This window comes from Chelonia mydas, chromosome 1 (assembly GCF_015237465.2).
Source record: "Chelonia mydas isolate rCheMyd1 chromosome 1, rCheMyd1.pri.v2, whole genome shotgun sequence".
Taxonomy (NCBI): Eukaryota; Metazoa; Chordata; order Testudines; family Cheloniidae; genus Chelonia; species Chelonia mydas.
Genome location: NC_057849.1, coordinates 207,916,528 through 207,936,920, shown reverse-complemented (window position 1 = coordinate 207,936,920; position 20,393 = coordinate 207,916,528). Strand labels below are relative to the sequence as shown.

At 46.3% G+C, this 20,393-nt stretch overlaps 1 protein-coding gene across 5 annotated transcripts in view; it reads right to left on the bottom strand.

The window, feature by feature from the left end:
- Positions 1–20,393, bottom strand: part of LOC102929785 (scavenger receptor cysteine-rich type 1 protein M130) — an 80,135-nt gene that overhangs the window by 33,780 nt on the left and 25,962 nt on the right. For 4 of the 5 annotated variants that reach the window (XM_037911442.2, XM_043544515.1, XM_043544617.1 and 1 more), the window contains 2 exons: positions 17,484–17,798; positions 15,451–15,765 (listed from right to left, as the gene is read on the bottom strand). In XM_037911442.2, coding sequence (XP_037767370.1) covers positions 15,451–15,765; positions 17,484–17,798 — 630 coding nt within the window. Of the gene's footprint in view, positions 1–15,450; positions 15,766–17,483; positions 17,799–18,763; positions 18,831–20,393 lie in introns of those variants that run through there. The other variant, XM_043544543.1, reaches the window with a different exon arrangement.

Here is a 20,393-nt window from a genome sequence, read left to right as displayed (position 1 = left end):
GGGGTTTACTTCCCTCCCCTAACTCGATGCAGGGGGAGTAAGCTCTCAAACCCAGAAAAGTCTCTGCCAATTAAGACTGGGTAGGGGAGCTTGGGGACCACCCCTGCAGTCATCTTGGTAGTGTTTCCCTGGATCTCAATCTGTATTGGAATTGTGGGGTAGAAATGTACTGTGCCGTGGACACATGTCACTCTGGTGCTCTTGGCCCGGCTCAGTTGGTCTTGCCCCACTAACTTTCCTGAGACCAATGTGACAGCACTTCCAGAGTCCACCAAAGCTGTGGTCTGGATGCCATTTATCCTTACTGGCCTGGTGTACTCATGTGGGGCCATCACGACCTCCACCAGCCTGATTAGGCCACATTGGTCTCTGGGATCCCCGAAGTTGCATTGCATGGGCTCCTCCCTGTTGGGGCACGGGGCTGCTATATGCCTCAACTCCCCACACTCATAACAGCAATATCTCATCCCAGAGGTCACCCTCTGTCTTGGGCCCACTGACACGCTCCCCCAGCCCTCTCCCCCAAGACCCACAGGTCCCTTTGGGGCCTCAGGCCGCTCCTTGGTGCCTGTTCTTCCCACTATGGCTTTCCTGGAGTTCTCGATGACCCGGAGCCTGAGGGTCGGGACTGGTTTCCTGGAACACCATGTTTCACCTCCCGGGGTTTCGACCAGTTCACGGGTTGCCAGTTGTCTCTTTACAAGGGTGACCAGTTCATTATAGGTGGAGGGGTCATTCTGGCCTACCCCAGCTCAGAGGCCCAAGGGTAGTCCCCTCGTATAGTGCTCCAGCACCAGAAGCTCCATCATTTTCTCTGAGAGCCTCTGGACGTAACCACTTCCGGGCTAGGTGGATTAGATCAAATAGTTGTGATCGTGGTGTCTTGTCCGCACTGTACTGCCATTCATGGAACCTCTGGGCTCGCAAGGCTGTCATTACCCCTGCCCTGGCCAGAATCTCCCCCTTCAGTCAGGTGTAATCTGCTGCCTCCTCTGCAGTCATGTCATAGTAGGCCTTCTGGGCCTCCCCGCACAAAAATGGGGTGAGTATGCCTGACCACTGGTCTCGGGGCCAGGCCTCCTGCAGGGCTGTCCTCTCAAAGCCCAGGAGGTATGCCTCCACATCATCCTCTCAGGTCATTTTCTGCAGACAGTAGGTGGCCCGTATGGTCTGTGTTCCATCATACCCATGGCTCAGCGCCGTAAGGGCCTTCACCTGGTTCACTAGTTCCTGCAGCATGGGCTGACCTTGGGTGGCCTGGGTCATCAGCAGGTGATTGCTCTCTTGCTGCAGCCTCATGACCTCCTGTTGGGCATCTGCCTGGACCCGGGTAGCCGCCTGCTGGGCAGCAGTGGCTTGCACCAGTGCTTTGACCACGTCCTCCACCTTGGGGCAGGGTGGTCATGACCCACCCCAGATTATGTTCACGGAACAGAAATCCCACCCCTGACACCACATGTGGCAAGATGGCCGATGTTTATATGGTGGGTCCTGCGCTTTTCTTGGGGAGGGGCTAAGATGCCACCCCTTGCCCCTGCTCTTGGGTGCCGAGGGTCCCGCTACTAGCCCTGGAAGGTGGTAGAGGAGGGAAGCAGGGAAGGGGTCTGGGTTTGCTCCTCACTCTGAGTCCCAGCCCCTCTCAACCCCTGTGGGTTTCTTACCCTTGTCCCTTTTAGGTGGCGTTACCCTTGGTCCTTAGGTGCTGAGGGGAAGGGAGTCCCCCTGTCCCGCTGGGGCAGGGTCTCCCTTACTTCAATTCTCAGGTCTTCCAAATCTCTCAACAAACCTCCAAGCTCCAGTCCTCTCTCCTTCCTCCTCCTCCGACTGCCTGAAGCAGGGGGTTTTATTAGGTTCCTGACAGGGTTTAATTGACCACAGGTGCTCCAATTAATCTGTAGCAACCCTCTCTAGTCTACAGGGAACCAAGCCTTAATTAGCCTAGGGTTTATATTTCCCCTTGACCACTCTACCACTGCTCCCTGGCCCTCCTGTATCACAATATGTATAGTTGGGATTATGTTTTCCAAGGTGCATTACTTTGCCTTTATCAACACTGATTTTCATCTGCCATTTTCATAGATTCATAGATATTTAGGTCAGAAGGGACCATTATGATCATCTAGTCTGACTTCCTTCACAATGCAGACCACAGAATTACACCCACCACTCCTGCGAAAAACCTCTCACCTATGTCTGAGCTATTGAAGTCCTCAAATCATGGTTTAAAAACTTCAAAGGAGCAGAGAATCCTCCAGCAACTGACCCGTGCCCCATGCTACAGAGGAAGGCGAAAAACCTCCAGGGCCTCTTCCAATCTGCCCCGGAGGAAAATTCCTTCCCGACCCCAAATATGGCAATTAGCTAAACCCTGAGCATATGGGCAAGATTCACCAGCCAGATACTACAAAAAATTCTTTCCTGGGTAACTCGGATCCCACCCCATCTAATATCCCATCACAGGCCATTGAGCCTATTTACCATGAATATTTAATTACTAAAACCATGTTATCCCATCATACCATCTCCTCCATAAGCTTATCGAGTCTAATCTTAAAGCCAGATAGATCTTTTGCCCCCACTGCTTCCCTTGGAAGGCTATTCCAGAACTTCACTCCTCTGATGGTTAGAAACCTTCGTCTAATTTCAAGTCTAAACTTCCTGGTAGCCAGTTTATATCCATTTGTTCTTGTGTCCACATTGGTACTGAGCTTAAATAATTCCTCTCCCTCTCCGGTATTTATCCCTCCGATATATTTATAGAGAGCAATCATATCTCCCCTCAGCCTTCTTTTAGTTGGCTAAACAAGCCACGCTCCTTGAGTCTCCTTTCATAAGACAAGTTTTCCATTCCTCGGATCATCGTAGTAGCCCTTCTCTGTACCTGTTCCAGTTTGAATTCATCCTTCTTAAACATGGGAGACCAGAACTGCACACAGTATTCCAGGTGAGGTCTCACCAGTGCCTTGTATAACAGTACTAAAACCTCCTTATCCCTACTGGAAATACCTCTCCTGTTGCATCCCAAGACCACATTAGCTTTTTTCACAGCCATATCACATTGGCGGCTCAGAGTCATCCTATGATCAACCAATACTCCAAGGTCCTTCTCCTCCTCTGTTACTTCTAATTGATGCATCGCCAGCTTAACTAAAATTCTTGTTATTAATCCCTAAATGCATGACCTTACACTTCTCACTATTAAATTTCATCCTATTACTATTACTCCAGTTTACAAGGTCATCCAGATCCTCCTGTAGGATATCCCTGTCCTTCTCTAAATTGGCAATACCTCCCAGCTTTGTATCATCCGCAAACTTTATTAGCACACTCCCACTTTTTGTGCTGAGGTCAGTAATAAAAAGATTAAATAAGATTGGTCCCAAAACCGATCCTTGAGGAACTCCACTGGTAACCTCCCTCCAGCCTGACAGTTCACCTTTCAGTAGGACCCGTTGTAGTCTCCCCTTTAACCAATTCCTTATCCACCTTTCAATTTTCCTATTGATCCCCATCTTACCCAATTTAACTAATAATTCCCCATGTGGCACAGTATCAAACGCCTTACTGAAATCTAGGTAAGTTAGATCCACTGCGTTTCCTTTGTCTAAAAAATCTGTTACTTTCTCAAAGAAGGAGAGCAGGTTGGTTTGGTACGATCTACCTTTTGTAAAACCATGTTGTATTTTGTCCCATTTACCATTGACTTCAATGTCCTTAACTACCTTCTCCTTCAAAATTTTTTCCAAGACCTTGCATACTACAAATGTCAAACTAACAGGCCTAGAGGTACCCGGATCACCTTTTTTCCCTTTTGTCTTAAAAATAGGAACTATGTTAGCAATTCTCCAATCATACGGTACAACCCCTGAGTTTACAGATTCATTAAAAATTCTTGCTAATGGGCTTGCAATTTCATGTGCCAATTCCTTTAATATTCTTGGATGAAGATTATCTGGGCCCCCCGATTTAGTCCCATTAAGCTATATGAGTTTCGCTTCTACCTCAGATATGGTAATATCTACCTCCATATCCTCATTCCCATTTGTCATGCTACCATTATCCCTAAGATACTCATTAGCCTTATTAAAGACTGAGGCAAAGTATTTGTTTAGATATTGGGCCATGCCTAGATTATCCTTAACCTCCACTCCATCCTCAGTGTTTAGCGGTCCCACTTCTTTCTTTGTTTTCTTCTTATTTATATGGCTATAGAACCTTTAACTATTGGTTTTAATTCCCTTGGCAAGGTCCAACTCTACTTGACTTTTAGCCTTTCTCACTTTATCCCTACATGTTCTGACCTCAATAAGGTAGCTTTCCTTGCTGATCCCTCCCATCTTCCACTCCCTGTATGCTTTCTGCTTTTTCTTAATCACCTCTCTGAGATGCTTGCTCATCCAACTTGGTCTACGTCTCCTGCCTATGAATTTTTTCCCTTTCTTGGGATGCAGGCTTCCGATAGCTTCTGCAGCTTTGATTTAAAATAATCCCAGGCCTCCTCTACCTTTAGATCCATAAATTCTTCAGTCCAATCCACTTCCCTATCTAATTTCCTTAATTTTTGAAAGTCAGCCCTTTTGAAATCAAAAACCCTAGTCGCAGATTTATTTTTGTTAATCCTTCCGTTCAGTTTGAACTGAATTAGCTCATGATCACTTGAGCCAAGATTATCCCCTATAACCATTTCTTCTATGAGGTCCTCACTACTCACCAAAACCAAATCTAAAATGGCATCCCCTCTAGTCGGTTCAGCAACTACTTGATGAAGGAATCCATCAGCTATCGCATTTTGTAGTCCAGTCATCCAGTTTTGTGAGATCCCTTTGTAACTCTTCTCAGTCCGCTTTGGACTTAAACTATCTTGAGTGGTTTTGTATCATCAGCAAATTATGCCAGCTCACTATGTACCCTTTTTTCCAGATCATTTATGAATGTGTTGCATAGTACTGATCCCAGTACAGACCTCTGGGGGACACCACTATTTACCTCTCTCCATTCTGAAAACTGACCATTTATTCCTACTCTTTGTTTCCTATCTTTTAACCAGTTACCAATCCATGAGAGGACCTTCCCTCTTATCTCATGACAGCTTATCATAGAATATCAGGATTGGAAGGGACCTCAGGAGGTCATCTAATCCAACCCCCTGCTCAAAGCAGGACCAATCCCCAACTAAATCATCCCAGCCAGGGCTTTGTCAAGCCTGACCTTAAAAACCTCAAAGGAAGGAGATTCCACCACCTCCCTAGGTAACGCATTCTAGTGTTTCACTACCCTCCTAGTGAAAAAGTTTTTCCTAATATCCAACCTAAACCTCCCCCACTGCAACTTGAGACCATTACTCCTTGTTCTCAGTGGTAGCAGATGACAGAACAGTCTAGATCCATCCTCTTTGGAACCCCCTTTCAGGTAGTTGAAAGCAGCTATCAAATCCCCCCTCATTCTTCTCTTCCACAGACTAAACAATTCCAGTTCCCTCAGCCTCTCCTCATAAGTCATGTGCTCCAGCCCCTAATCATTTTTGTTGCCCTCCGCTGGATGTTTTCCAATTTTTCCACATCCTTCTTGTAATGTGGGGCCCAAAACTGAACACAATACTCCAGATAAGGCCTCACCAATGTCAAATAGAAGGGAACAATCACGTCCCCTGATCTGCTGGCAATGCCCCTACTTATACAGCCCAAAATGTCATTGGCCTTCTTGGCAACAACAGCACACTGTTGATTCATATACAGCTTCTCATCCACTGTAACCCCTAGGTCCTTTTCTGCAGAATTGTTGCCTAGCCATTCGGTCCCTAGTCTGTAGCAGTGCATAGGATTCTTCCGTCCTAAGTGCAGGATTCTGCCCTTGTCCTTGTTGAGCCTCAGATTTCTTTTGGTCCAATCCTCCAATTTGTCTAGGGCCCTCTGTATCCTATCCCTACCCTCCAGCATATCTACCTCTCCTCCCAGTTTAGTGTCATCTGCAAACTTGCTGAGGGTGTAATCCACACCATCCTCCAGATCATTTATGAAGATATTGAACAAAACTGGCCCCAGGACCGACCCTTGGGGCACTCCACTTGATACCGGCTGCCAACTAGACATGGAGCCATTGATCACTACCCATTGAGCCCAACATTCTAGCCACCTTATAGTCCATTCATCCAGCCCATGCTTCTTTAACTTGCTGGCAAGAATACTGTGGGAGACCGTGTCAAAAGCTTTGCTAAAGTCAAGGAACAACATGTCCACTGCTTTCCCCTCATCCACAGAGCCAATTATCTCGTCATGGAAGGCAATTAGATTAGTCAGGCATGACTTGCCCTTGGTGAATCCATGCTGACTGTTCCTGATCACTTTCCTCTCGTGTAAGTGCTTCAGGATTGATTCCTTGAGGACCTGCTCCATGATTTTTCCGGGGACTGAGCTGAGGCTGACTGGCCTGTAGTTCCCTGGATCCTCCTTCTTCCATTTTTTAAAGATGGGCACTACATTAGCCTTTTTCCAGTCGTCCGGGACCTCCCCTGATCACCATGAGTTTTCAAAGATAATGGCCAATGGCTCTGCAATCACATCCGCCAAGTCCTTTAGCACTCTCAGATGCAGCACATCCGGCCCCATGGGCTTGTGCTCATCCAGCTTTTCTAAATAGTCCCGAACCATTTCTTTCTTCGCAGAGGGCTTACTTTGCTTAAGAGCCTTTGGTGAGGGATCTTGTCAAAGGCTTTCTGATAAACTAAGTACATTATATCCACTGGATCTCCCCTGTCCACGTGCTTGTTGACTCCCTCAAAGAAATCTAGTAGATTGATAAGGCATGATTTCGCTTTACGAAAACCATATTGACTCTTCCCCAACAAATTGTGTTCATCTATGTATCTGATAATTCTGTTCTTTACTATAGTTTCAACCAGTTTGCCCGGTACTGAAGTCAGGTTTACCGGGCTCTAATTGCCAGGACCACCTCTGGAGCCTTTTTAAAAAACTGGTGTCACGTTAGCTATCCTCCAGTCACCTGGTACAGAAGCGGATTTAAATGATAGGTTACAAACCGCAGTTAGTAGTTCTACAATTTCACATTTGAGTTCCTTCAGAACTCTTGGGTGAATACCCTCTGGTCCTGGTGGCCTATTACTGTTTAGTTTATTAATTTGTTCCAAAATCTCCTCTAATGACACCTCAATCTGGGACAGTTCCTCAAATTTGTCACCTAATAAGAATGGCTCAAGTTTGGGAATCTCCCTCACATCCTCAGCCGTGAAGACCAATGCAAAGAATTCATTTAGTTTCTCTGGAAAGGCCTTATCGTCCTTGAGAGTTCCTTTAACATCTCAATAGTCCAGTGGCCCCACTGGTTGTTTAGCAGGCTTCCTGCTTCTTATATACTTTAAAAAATGTTGCTATTATTTTTTGAGTCTTTGGCTAACTGTTCTTAAAAAAAAAAATTGGACTTCCTAATTAGATTTTTACACTTCATTTGTCAAAGTTTATGCTCCTTTCTATTTTCCTTGATAGAATTTAACTTCTGGTTTTTAAAGGATGCCTTTTTGCCTCTTACTGCTTATTTACTTTGTTATTTAGCCACAGTTGCACTTTTTTGGTTCTCTTACTATGTTTTTTAATTTGTGGTGTAAATTTAAGTTGAGCCTCTATCAACTATCATGGTGTCTTTAAAAAGTTTCCATGGAGCTTGCAGGGGTTTCACTTTTGGCATTTCAGAGTAACAGCCGTGTTAGTCTGTATTCGCAAAAAGAAAAGGAGTACTTGTGGCACCTTAGAGACTAACCAATTTATTTGAGCATAAGCTTTCGTGAGCTACAGCTCACTTCATCGGATGCATACCGTGGAAAGTACAGAAGATCTTTTTATACACAAACCATGAAAAAATGGGTGTTTACCACTACAAAAGGTTCTCTCTCCCCCCCCCCCCCGCCCCACTCTCCTGCTGGTAATAGCTTATCTAAAGTGATCACTCTCCTTACAAATTGAAAGCTTATGCTCAAATAAATTGGTTAGTCTCTAAGGTGCCACAAGTACTCCTTTTCTTTTTGCGAATACAGAGTAACATGGCTGTTACTCTGAAACCTCTCCTTACAAAGTGTATGATAATCAAGTTGGGCCATTTCCAGCACAAATCCAGGGTTTAACAAGAATGTTGGGGGGAAGGGGAAACAGGTTACCTTGCATAATGACTTAGCCACTCCCAGTCTCTATTCAAGCCTAAGTTAATTGTATCCAATTTGCAAATGAATTCCAATTCAACAGTCTCTCCCTGGAATCTGGTTTTGAAGTTTTTCTGTGGTAATATCACAACTTTCATGTCTGTAATCGCATTACCAGAGAGATTGAAGTGTTCTCCGACTGGTTTAATAATGTTATAATTCTTGACATCTGATTTGTGTCCATTTATTCTTTTACGTAGAGACTGTCCAGTTTGACCAATGTACATGGCAGAGGGGCATTGCTGGCACATATCACGTTGGTGGATGTGCAGGTGAACGAGCCTCTGATAGTGTGGCTGATGTTATTAGGCCCTGTGATGGTGTCCCCTGAATAGATATGTGGGCACAGTTGGCAACGGGCTTTGTTGCAAGGATAGGTTCCTGGGTTAGTGGTTCGGTTGTGTGGTCTGGACCCATGGAAAAGAAGCCCTTGAGGAATTCCACCATGATTTCAACAATTTCCATCCCACCATCAACCTCAGCCTGTTCCAGTCCACACAAGAGATCCACTTCCTGGACATTACAATGCTAATAAACGATGGTCACATAAACACCACCCTATACCAGAAACCTACTGACCGCTATTCCTACCTACAGGCCTCCAGCTTTCACCCTGACCACACCACATGACCCATTGTCTACAGCCAAGCTCTGCGATACAACTGCATTTGCTCCAACCCCTCAGACAGAGACAAACACCTACAACTACAATACCCACCTGCGGAAGTGAAGAAACAGATTGATAGAGCCAGAAGAGTTCCCAGAAGTCACCTACTACAGGACAGGCCCAGCAAAGAAAATAACAGAATGCCACTAGCCGTCACCTTCAGCCCCCAACTAAAACGCCTCCAACGCATTATTAAGGATCTACAGCCTATCCTGAAGGATGACCCAACACTCTCACAAATCTTGGGAGACAGGCCAGTCCTTGCCTACAGACAGCCCCCCAACCTGAAGCAAATACTTACTGGCAACCACATACCACACAACCGAACAACTATGCTCCACTTAGGACTAAATCAAGGATTGCCTCTCCTCTTGTGGGTTCCAGTACTAGCTGCTTGGTGTTATTGCCCATGTCTGATGTCTGCCCTGCCTGAGGGGTCCTGCAGCACTCACCAAACTCTGCCCCAGCATATACTGCTCTGGGTTCAGTATCACACCTCGGATGGGTTCTCTGAGGGCTGGGCCAGTCTCTCCTTTGACTGTTCCAAAATCTTAGTCAGGATTCTGCAGGGACTGTCCCCAAGACTTCATATAAGTGTCATGTGAAGGAAATGGGGTTCTTACATGTCACTGCTACTGTGTTCTAAGTTACTGGAAGTTCATTTAATCAAAGCATTAGGACTCAGGGGTCTGACTAGAGAAAAATAAAGAATGGAGATATTCTACTCAAACTCTGGCCTCAGTCTCCAGTTCTACCCCAGTCCCAGATCAGCTCTAAAATGAGGGGCAGTGAAATAGTCACTGGTGCTTGCTTAGTCATAAAGTCTCAAATTAAACACTGTTCACTGAGGCAATTCACATCTCTTGGAGCTCTTGTTTCACTGATGTTAATGGAAACACCAGGCAGCTCTTCACCAAGGAAGATATGACCATTTATTTAGCTGATTAAGTATGGATTTAGGTGCCTAACTTGAGGTACTGAAATATGAAAATGTGTCCTTGTATCTTATTGAGTCTGGGGTTTTTTTTTTAACGAAAGCTTAAATTATGAAGCATTTGATGCTGCCCAAGAAAAGCATTAGCACATTGTACCCCTGAATCCTCGATCAACCCATCCCCTGCTGATAGCATTAATAAATGTAACAGCTTTATTGTGCATGTTCACACTGCAGGACACAGCACATCCCCTTTTACCCTGTGGCTCTTTACATTGGATAACACTGATGTCCCAAGGGAGGGTCCCTGGGATGGAATACACCCCAGTATTCACACTGTACATACTACTTAATAAACTTTGTACAAAGTATGCCTCTCAAGGTATCATTTGAAAACTCATAATTTGCTGTTCAGTATTGTCCTGGTAAAATATGTGGAGCAACAGTGTACGTGAAGTTATAAGATTCCCCTGTATGATGTGATTGGAATAACAGAGACTTGGTGGGATAACTCGCATGACTGGAGTACTGTCATGGATGGATATAAACTGTTCAGGAAGGACAGGCAGGGCAGAAAAGGTGGGGGAGTTGCACTGTATGTAAGGGAGCAGTATGACTGCTCAGAGCTCAAGTATGAAACTGCAGAAAAACCTGAGTGTCTCTGGATTAAGTTTAGAAGTGTGAGCAGCAAGGGTGATGTCGTGGTGGGAGTCTGCTATAGACCACTGGACCCGGGGGATGAAGTGGACAAGGCTTTCTTCCGGCAACTCACGGAAGTTACTAGATCTCAGACCCTGGTTCTCATGGGAGACTTCAGTCACCCTGATATCTGCTGGGAGAGCAATACAGCGGTGCACAGACAATCCAAAAAGTTTTGGAAAGGGTAGGGGACAATTTCCTGGTGCAAGTGCTGGAGGAACCAACGAGGGGCAGAGCTCTTCTTTACCTGCTGCTCACAAACTAGGAAGAATTAGTAGGGGAAGCAAAAGTGGATGGGAACCTGGGAGGCATGACCATGAGATGGTTGAGTTCAGGATCCTGACACAGGGAAGAAAGGAGAGCAGCAGAATACGGACCCTGGACTTCAGAAAAGCAGACTTTGACTCCCTCAGGGAACTGATGGGCAGGATCCCCTGGGGGAATAACATGAGGGGGAAAGGAGTCCAGGAGAGCTGGCTGTATTTTAAAGAATCTTTATTGAGGTTACAGGGACAAGCCATCCTGATGTGTAGAAAGAATAGTAAATATGGCAGGTGACCAGCTTGGCTTAACAGTGAAATCCTTGCTGACCTTGAACACAAAAAAGAAGCTTACAAGAAGTGGAAGATTGGACAAATGACCAGGGAAGAGTATAAAAATATTGCTCGGGGATGCAGGAGTGTAACCAGGAAGGCCAAATCACACCTGGAGTTGCAGCTAGCAAGAGATGTTAAGAGTAACAAGAAGGGTTTCTTCAGGTATGTTAGCAACAAGAAGAAAGTCAAGGAAAGTGTGGGCCCCTTACTGAATGAAGGAGGCAACCTAGTGACAGAGGATGTGGAAAAAGCTAATGTACTCAATGCTTTTTTTGCCTCTGTCTTCACGAACAAGGTCAGCTCCCAGACTACTGCACTGGGCAGCACAGCATGGGGAGGAGGTGACCAGCCCTCTGTGGAGAAAAGTGGTTCGGGACTATTTAGAAAAGCTGGACGAGCACAAGTCCATGGGGCTGGATACGCTGCATCCGAAAGTGCTAAAGGAGTTGGCGGATGTGATTGCAGAGCCATTGGCCATTATCTTTGAAAACTCATGGCGATCGGGGGAAGTCCCGGATGACTGGAAAAAGGCTAATGTAGTGCCCATCTTTAAAAAAGGGAAGAAGGAGGATCTGGGGAACTACAGGCCAGTCAGCCTCACCTCAGTCCCTGGAAAAATCATGGAGCAGGTCCTCAAGGAATCAATTCTGAAGCACTTAGAGGAGAGGAAAGTGGTCAGGAACAGTCAGCATGGATTCACCAAGGGCAAGTCATGCCTGACTAATCTAATTGCCTTCTATGACGAGATAACTGGCTCTGTGGATGAGGGGAAAGCAGTGGACGTGTTGTTCCTTGACTTTAGCAAAGCTTTTGACACGGTCTCCCACAGTATTCTTGCCAGCAAGTTAAAGGACTTTGGGCTGGATGAATGGACCATAAGGTGGATAGAAAGCTAACTAGATCATTAGCTCAACGGGTAGTGATCAATGGCTCCATGTCTAGTTGGCAGCCGGTATCAAGTGGAGTTCCCCAAGGGTCGGTCTTCGGGCCGGTTTTGTTCAATATCTTCATAAATGATCTGGAGGATGGTGTGGATTGCACCCTCAGCAAGTTTGCAGATGACACTAAACTGGGAGGAGAGGTAGATATGCTGGAGGGTAGGGATAGGATACAGAGGGCCCTAGACAAATTGGAGGATTGGGCCAAAAGAAATCTGATGAGGTTCAACAAGGACGAGTGCAGAGTCCTGCACTTAGGACGGAAGAACCCCATGCACCGCTACAGATTAGGGACCGAATGGCTTGGCAGCAGTTCTGCAGAAAGGGACCTAGGGGTTACAGTGGACAAGAAGCTGGATACGAGTCAACAGTGTGCCCTTGTTGCCAAGAAGACCAATGGCATTTTGGGATGTATAAGTAGGGGCATTGCCAGCAGATCGAGGGACGTGATCGTTCCCCTCTATTCGACACTGGTGAGGCCTCATCTGGAGTACTGTGTCCAGTTTTGGGCCCCACACTACAAGAAGGATGTGGATAAATTGGAGAGAGTCCAGCGAAGGGCAACAAAAATGATTAGGGGTCTAGAGCACATGACTTATGAGGAGAGGCTGAGGGAGCTGGGATTGTTTAGTCTGCAGAAGAGAAGAATGAGGGGGGATTTGATAGCTGCTTTCAACTACCTGAAAGGGGGTTCCAAAGAGGATGGATCTAGACTGTTCTCAGTGGTAGCTGATGACAGAACAAGGAGTAGTGGTTTCAAGTTGCAGTGGGTGAGGTTTAGGTTGGATATTAGGAAAAACTTTTTCACTAGGAGGGTGGTGAAACACTGGAATGCTTTACCTAGGGAGGTAGTGGAATCTCCTTCCTTAGATATTTTTAAGGTCAGGCTTGACAAAGCCCTGGCTGGGATGATTTAGTTGGGGATTGGTCCTGCTTTGAGCAGGGGGTTGGATTAGATGACCTCCTGAGGTCCCTTCCAACCCTGATATTCTATGATTCTATGGTGTGACTGACACATGTTCCAAACCCCACATCCCTGCCTTGGCAGAAGTCATGTCTGCCCTAAACAAAGGAAGGATTGTGTGCTTGCCTTAATTTTCAGTTAAGCATTAAACAGAGGCATCAAGCAGGAAGGGAAGACAAAAGAATTTAAACAGGTTTAAAAACCAGCAGGAAATAACTTTTCACAAAGACACTTTCGCTCCTGGGTCTCAGCTGGAAATGTTTTTCAAGAGGGGGACTTTTTAAAAAGGAGGGACAAACACCCCAACGGACCGCTCTCTCTCTCTCTGCCCATTGCGTTCTCTGCACCTGAGAAGACAAAAGGAAACTGCCCCTGGAATTTGAAAGAGGGGCCCTGACCTGAAGAGTTTGGTCAGTAACCTGGCTGGAAACATGTGATGAGAATTTTTGCTTGAATCTAGCATAGTTTGTGGAGTTAGGCACTATTAAACATTTTTCTTGTAATCATTTCTGACTTTTATGCCTCATTACTTATACATACTTAAAATTGTTTTGTAGTAAATAAATTTGTTTTACTCTTTTATCTAATCCAGGGTGTTTAAATTGAAGTGTCTGGGTACTTGATTTAAAGTAATAAACTGGCATATCATTCCCTTAAAGAAATAATCAACTTAATATATTTGTATTGTCCAGGAGAGGACTGGGCAATACAGGACATACTTTTCTAGGGGAAGATCTGGCAATGGAGGTGTCCTGGGGTCACCCTGCAGTATAACCAAGGCTGGTAAGAACCAAGGTGTGGCTGACTGGCAGCAGCACAAACATAACTGGAAGTGACTTACATGCTGGAGGCTGTTTGTGAGAAGTCCAGGTTGGAGGCTACAGCCTCAAGATATTATAAAGGGCACCCTAGGTTAGAGGGCAGGGGTGACACAGCTATTCGTTAGTCTGGACTGTGCCCTGGTGTGTCAGTCCCCCAGATACAGAGCTCAATCCCACAAGATATGGAGCAGATCCCTCAACTGCCACTGCCAGATCAGACAGGGAGTGAAACACACCACTGAAGGGAAAATTGGGGAAGGGGCAGGGAGAGGAGAAAGCTTTATTATCTCTAGGAGCTCTCAGAGAGATTTGCAGTAATGAGCACCAGAGGGCTAGGGTCTCTCTCTGCCCCTCTTTATGGAGGAATGAGCTCCCTCTCAGATCTTGGCCTCCTCTCCCCCAGTACTTTACCTTTTAGGGAAAAGGACCATTCTGTTTTCCATTTCCCCCACCCAACCTAGCAGCATGACCATGGGCTCTTTATTCACACAGAGACAGGCTAACTGGCTGGCTGCAATGGATGGCTCTTTCAGCCAATGGTGTGTTCCACAGGCAGGCTGGTGGGCAGTACAGATCCTTTCCAGGCTGTGCTACTAGCGGTGATGGGAAAGGCTACGCACTAGATGGTCCAGCCCTTATTTTAACTCACCCATTTAGATTTGTGTCCTGACAAGATCTTGGCCCTAACAAGAAGACAGTGTTTGTTATCTCTGAAAACCAGATCCATATTAATGGGGGGCACAAAGCCAACCCCTGTTACAGGGCAATAACATACATAAGTGGCGACAACTGCACAAATTCTGTCAGTAAAGATCTGAAACAACACTTGGCCCGTATGTAGCATGATGTATCCAAGTGCCTGAAAGCACTTTACAAGCATTAATGAATTAAGCTTCATAACTATTCGCTGAGGTAGGTAATTATTATTACAGATGGGGAAACTGAGGCACGGGGATTAATGAACAAAATGGCAAAGCTGGAACCATGTCTCCCAGGTGCTGGTTCTGTTCTCAGGCCGCTAGACCATGCCGTATCGCTTTACAAATGTAGGGAGTGTAGGAAACGGAGTTCTCAGCACTGGAAGCGCATTGGAGAACATGTACCCCTAATGAAGGATGAAGGAGAATCAGAGCATTGCTGGGACTGTGATGTAATAGAGGAAGAAAAGCAAATAGAAGTGTCTCCATTTATTGGATGCAGTCTTGTTGTAGTCTTATTGGTCCCAGCTATTAGAGAGACAAAGTGGTTGAGGTAATATCTTTTATTGGACCAACTGCAGTTGATGTAGCTTGAAAGCTTGTCTCTCTCATCAACAAAAGTTGGTCCAATAAAAGATATTACCTCACCCACCTTGTCCCCCCATTTATTGAGGATACGTGAAATAGAGTGAGGAATGAGAGAGATAATGTGGTTTCTTGCCATCCCTTCTGGCTCCCATTGAGGGGAGAGAGAGTGAAGCCACCCTTGCTAGCAAACTGGAATCCTCTGAAGCATCATGGAAACATGCAAAGGATTCCGAGATGTGCGTTCACAGGAGAAATAGGTGGATGTGGGAGAAAAGAGACTGAGTATCCCAGCTGCCGGCATGTTTATGGTATGTTAAAGTCATCAATCTGAATTCTTACCTGAGCACAATAGGCCAACATCATTAGCGTGGGAGCATGTCTCATTAGAATGGGACATCCTGGGACAGTTTGAAAGGACAGTCTCATTCCCCACACACTGGAATGCTTCCTTCCAGATCAGATCATGTCCTTCTCCAAAGTGAGCTGCTCCCAAGGTGGCTACAGCCTGTCCACACCCTAATTCATTACAGATAACTGTAGCGGCTTTGAAATCTAAGTGTGAATCACAGACTGTCTCCCATGTTTCTCCATGTTTTACTTCAACACGTCCTGAGCAGGCAGTGCCCCCTCCAACCAGCCGGAGCTCAATGTGACCTAGAAAGTCAATAAATCCATCAGTAAGCAGGGGTTGCACTGACATCCCATAGCCCTCCACACACTTTCATAGAGACAAAACGAAGGGCACCTTCTTCTCCCAGTAACAGATATTTTTAAATAGGCAGGAATTCTTTACCCAATCTGACAATTTCTGTGCTCCAGTGATGAGAGAGTTTGAATCATATGGTTAGAAGGGACCTCAAGGGTCATCTAGTCTAACCCCCTGCCAAGGTGCAGGAATTGTTGTGTCTAAACCATCCAAGACAGATGGTTATCCATCCTCCTTTTGAAAACGTCCAGTGAAGGAGCTTTCACAACCTCCCTGGACAGTCTGTTCCATTGTCCTACTGTACTTACAGTTAGGAAATTTTTCCTGAGATTTAATCTAAATCTGCTATGCTGTAGTTTGAATCCATTACCTCTTGTCCTGTCCTCTGTAGCAAAAGAGAACAACTTTTCTCAATTTTTTTTATGGAAGCGTTTCAAGTATTTGTAGACCACTATCATGTCCCCCCTGTATCTCCTCTTTTCCAAGCTAAACATACCCAGTTCCTTCAGCCTTTGCTCATATGCCTTGCATTCCATCCCTTTGATCATCTTTGTTGCTCACCTCTGGATCCTTTCCAGTTTCTCCACATCCTTTCTGTACATTGGTGACCAAAATTGGTCACAGTACTCCAGATAAGGCCTAACCAGTGCTGAGTAGAGCAGTACTATCACCTCCCATGACTTGCATGCTATGCCTCTGTTAATGGAACCTAAAATTGCATTTTCTTTTTTCCCCAACAGCATTGCATTGCTGACCAATGTTGAGGTTGTGATTCACCACAACTCCCAGATCCTTCTCAGCAGTGCTGCTGCCAAGCCAGTTATCCCCCATTCTGTATTTGCATATTTGGTTTTTCTTCCCTAAGTGTAACACCTTACATTTGTCTTTGTTGAGTTTCATTTTGTTGTATATAGGCCAGTTCTCCAATTTATCAATATCCCGCTGAATTTTAGCTCTGTCCTCCAAAGTGTTGGCAACCCCCAGCCCCAGCTTTGAGTCATCTGTAAACTTGATCAGTGTGCTCTCTATTCCTACGTCCAGGTCATTAATAAAGATCAATAAACATCAGCTGCACACATACAAAATGGGAAATGACTACCTAGGAAGGAGTACTGTGGAAAAGGATCTGGGGGTCATAGTGGACCATAAGCTAAATATGAGTCAACAGTGTAACACCATTGCAAAAAAAAAAAAAAAAAAAAAACGAACATCATTCTGGGATGTATTAACAGTTGGTGCAGTTGTTTTGATTGCCTCCCCCTTGCCAAGTTCAGGTTCATGGCTCCTCTCCTGCTGCCTCAGTGAACTCTGGGGAAAGCTCCACAGCACTCAACCCCCATTGGCTCCTGTCCCAGATCCAGCAGCCACTGTCACGACCTGCTGCTGAGACCCAGGTGAGATACTGGGCTTTGGGCACCTACCAGCACAGACCTTCTAATGGGACCACCTGACCTCCACCTGCCCCATACTGGCAGCCTAGAGGATGTTGCAGCCTGCTCATCCCCAGTTTTCCCAGAAGAGCTCAGGGAGAGACTGGTCAGCTCCACATGGACCCCAGTGCAGGGCATGGTCCAGTTCTGACTCATCAGGAATGTCACACACATGGGTTCAGTCCCTTCTCTTTCATGGTGAGTTTCCTATGGGGGCAGATTTGCCAAGTTCTTACCTGAGCAGATCACTCCAGTATCAGCAGAATGAGAGCAGGTGATTATACCCCATCCTGGATGTTTGCAGTCCCAGAGAGCTGATTCGTCACCATCACAATCAACTACAATCAGCCAAGTTGGTCCAGATCCTTGTCCAAAATGAGCCCAAACATGGGCGCTGACAGCAGATCCACATCCCAGCTGCTTACAAACCACCTCAGCATCTTCCATGTCCCAGCGATCATCACACACCGTCCCCCACTGATTGTTGTGTTTAACCTCCACTCTCCCGGCACAGGGGCTGCCTCCATCCGCCAGCCTCAGTTCATCAGCACCTTCAAAGAGAGACAAAGAGCAGAGTTACAGACAGCACAGAGCCCCCTTGTTGTTGGTAATAATCCCTCTGGCCTGGACAGTATCAAACATGGGGTTTACCCCCTGCTGCCCCAGTCAGACCTCATCCCTCTCTGCCTGCTGCCCCTGAACCCCTCATCCCTGGCCCCACCCCAGAGCCTGCACCCCCAGCCCAGATCCCATACCCCCTCCCACACCCCAACCCCCTGCCCCAACCCGCAGCCCCCTCCCATACTTCAAATTCCTTGGCCCCACCCCCCAGCCTGGAGCCCCCTCCTGCACCCCAAATCTCTCATCCCTGATCCCACTGGAGAGCCTGCACCCCCAGCCCAGTGAAAGTGAGTGAGGGTGGGGGAGAGAGAGCCACTGAGGGAGGGGTAATGTAGTGAGCAGGGGGCAGTTGTGAAGTTCCTCTGGTGTTATCTGGACTAGGTTATCTGCTAGGTCACTCCAATCCTCGACTCTGGGAGCCAGCCTTACTCTGCGTCGCTGTGAGAACCCCCACTCCTGGGCTGTTCATGCACAGCCTCTGGCATGTAAGCTGTTCCCAGCTATGTGAGTGAGCACTTTTGGCCAGTCATTGTTTGGATTCTGCAACCGAATGACACTAGCCAATATCTCCGGTCCCAGACACAACCCTACGAACCTCTGTCTTGCAGTGTCCAGTTATGCCCACTAGACATTGCAAGCTTATATGAGTTTGTCAATTTAACAAAGAAATTGATATGTACCAGGCTTGTTATCCCAAGGGGACCCTCTGACACACTTCAAACCAGACGCACTGCTTCAGGTAGAACAAACAAACAAATTAACTACAAAAGATAGATTAAGTGATTATAAGTCAAAGCACAACAAGTCGGATTTGATCAAATGAAATAAAAGCAAAAACACATTCTAAGATGATCTCAACACGTTCAGTGCCCTTACAAACTTAGATGCTTCTCACCACAGGCTGCTGGTTGGCCTTCAGCCAGGCTTTTTGATCAGCGCTTCAGTCCGTTGGTGGTGATGTCTGTAGATGGAGGTGGAAGAGAGAGGAAGAGCATGGCAAATCTCTCTCCCTTTTATCATGTTCTTTCTTCCCTCTTGGCGTTGCCCCCCCCCACCTTCAGGTTCAGGTGAGCATTACCTTGTCATAGTCCCAAACTGACCAAGGGAAGGAGGCTGACTCACTCGGGAGTCCAACATATCCCTTCTTGCTGCCTAGGCCAGTGTCCTTTGTTCCTCACTGGGTTTGTCCCATACATGCCCTGATGAGGTGTGAACTGCCCCTCTGTTCCTGGAGAGTTTTGCCTGGGATTGTTTTAAGCTACAAGGACACATTTTCAGCCTCGTAACTTTATACATAAAACTACAAGCTATAACATTACTATAACAACAATGCTCAGTGCATCATGAGCCTTCTGAAGACACCTGACATGACAAACTTTGCATTGGATACCACACAATCATACTATAAGGATGAACAAGGGGATGCAGGGTGTTCCCCCGAGATACAGAGGGTCACAGCGGGGCCTTGGGGAAGGACGGGGCTAGGATGTTTGGTTTTGTGTGATTAGAAAGTTGGTAACCCTAGCCGCACCGCAATCTTCCCTCCCCTTCCTAGACCCCAAGCCACCTGGGAAAATCCTCAAGAACATGACAGCATCTCCCCCCAAAGAAGAACCTGAGGTTTTGATATGCCCCATGCAGGTACCAGCACAGCTGAGGAGGCGGTATCTGCTACTCAGCTTCTTGGGTTCATCAGTAATCTCTCTGGAGTCCAGGGAGATTACTGATGTACCCAGGAAGCAGAATAGCACATACCGCCTCCTCAGATGCCCTGGAATCTGCATGGGCCACAACAAACAAAAAACTTCTCCCAAAACCCACACCCAGGTGTCCAGCACCAGCAGCAAGCCTCACCTGGCCTATTATATCCGCCTCCCATGCAGTCAGCTCAATTTGCATGTCCTCCCCTCTTAACTATATGTGTTAGATCCTATCCTCACTGTGCTTGAGTCCTATAAAAAAATAAGTGCCAGAATGCTAGAATTAGCAGGGGGTTGATGTAGGATTTTTGGAAAAGGTCTCTTTTAAAAAATTCAAATATTTTTAGCTTTACAGTTATGACAAGTACTGGGACACTGTTCTGGCTCCTAAACCAAATGCCAAAAAGGCATTCTGGAGCATTCCAGCACTACTCAAGAGCTGCACCCTAATGCTGGATATATCCAGTTTCTGTATTAGCTAAATCACAGAAGTAGCATGGATTTACCTCCTGTTAAATCCTTCTGATCAATTTTACCTTATCTTAACATGTAAATTACTGACCGACCCCAGGTCCTCAGTCTCAGGGGCTCTTCCACCATCTGCATTTCATCTGCTGTTATAAAGTATAAATGCAGATTCTTCTTCCAGTAGAGGCAGCTGTGCATGCCACTCAGGTGTGTGTGTGTGTGTGTGCGCGCCCAGCACTCCAGAGCAAGAAAAATTTGCTTAGCAATACCTGTCAAGGGGCAGCACTTGCATCTTGTGGCCATTGCCCCTCCCCAACTACATGAGGTGATGGACGGATTTCCAATTAGTCACAGTAG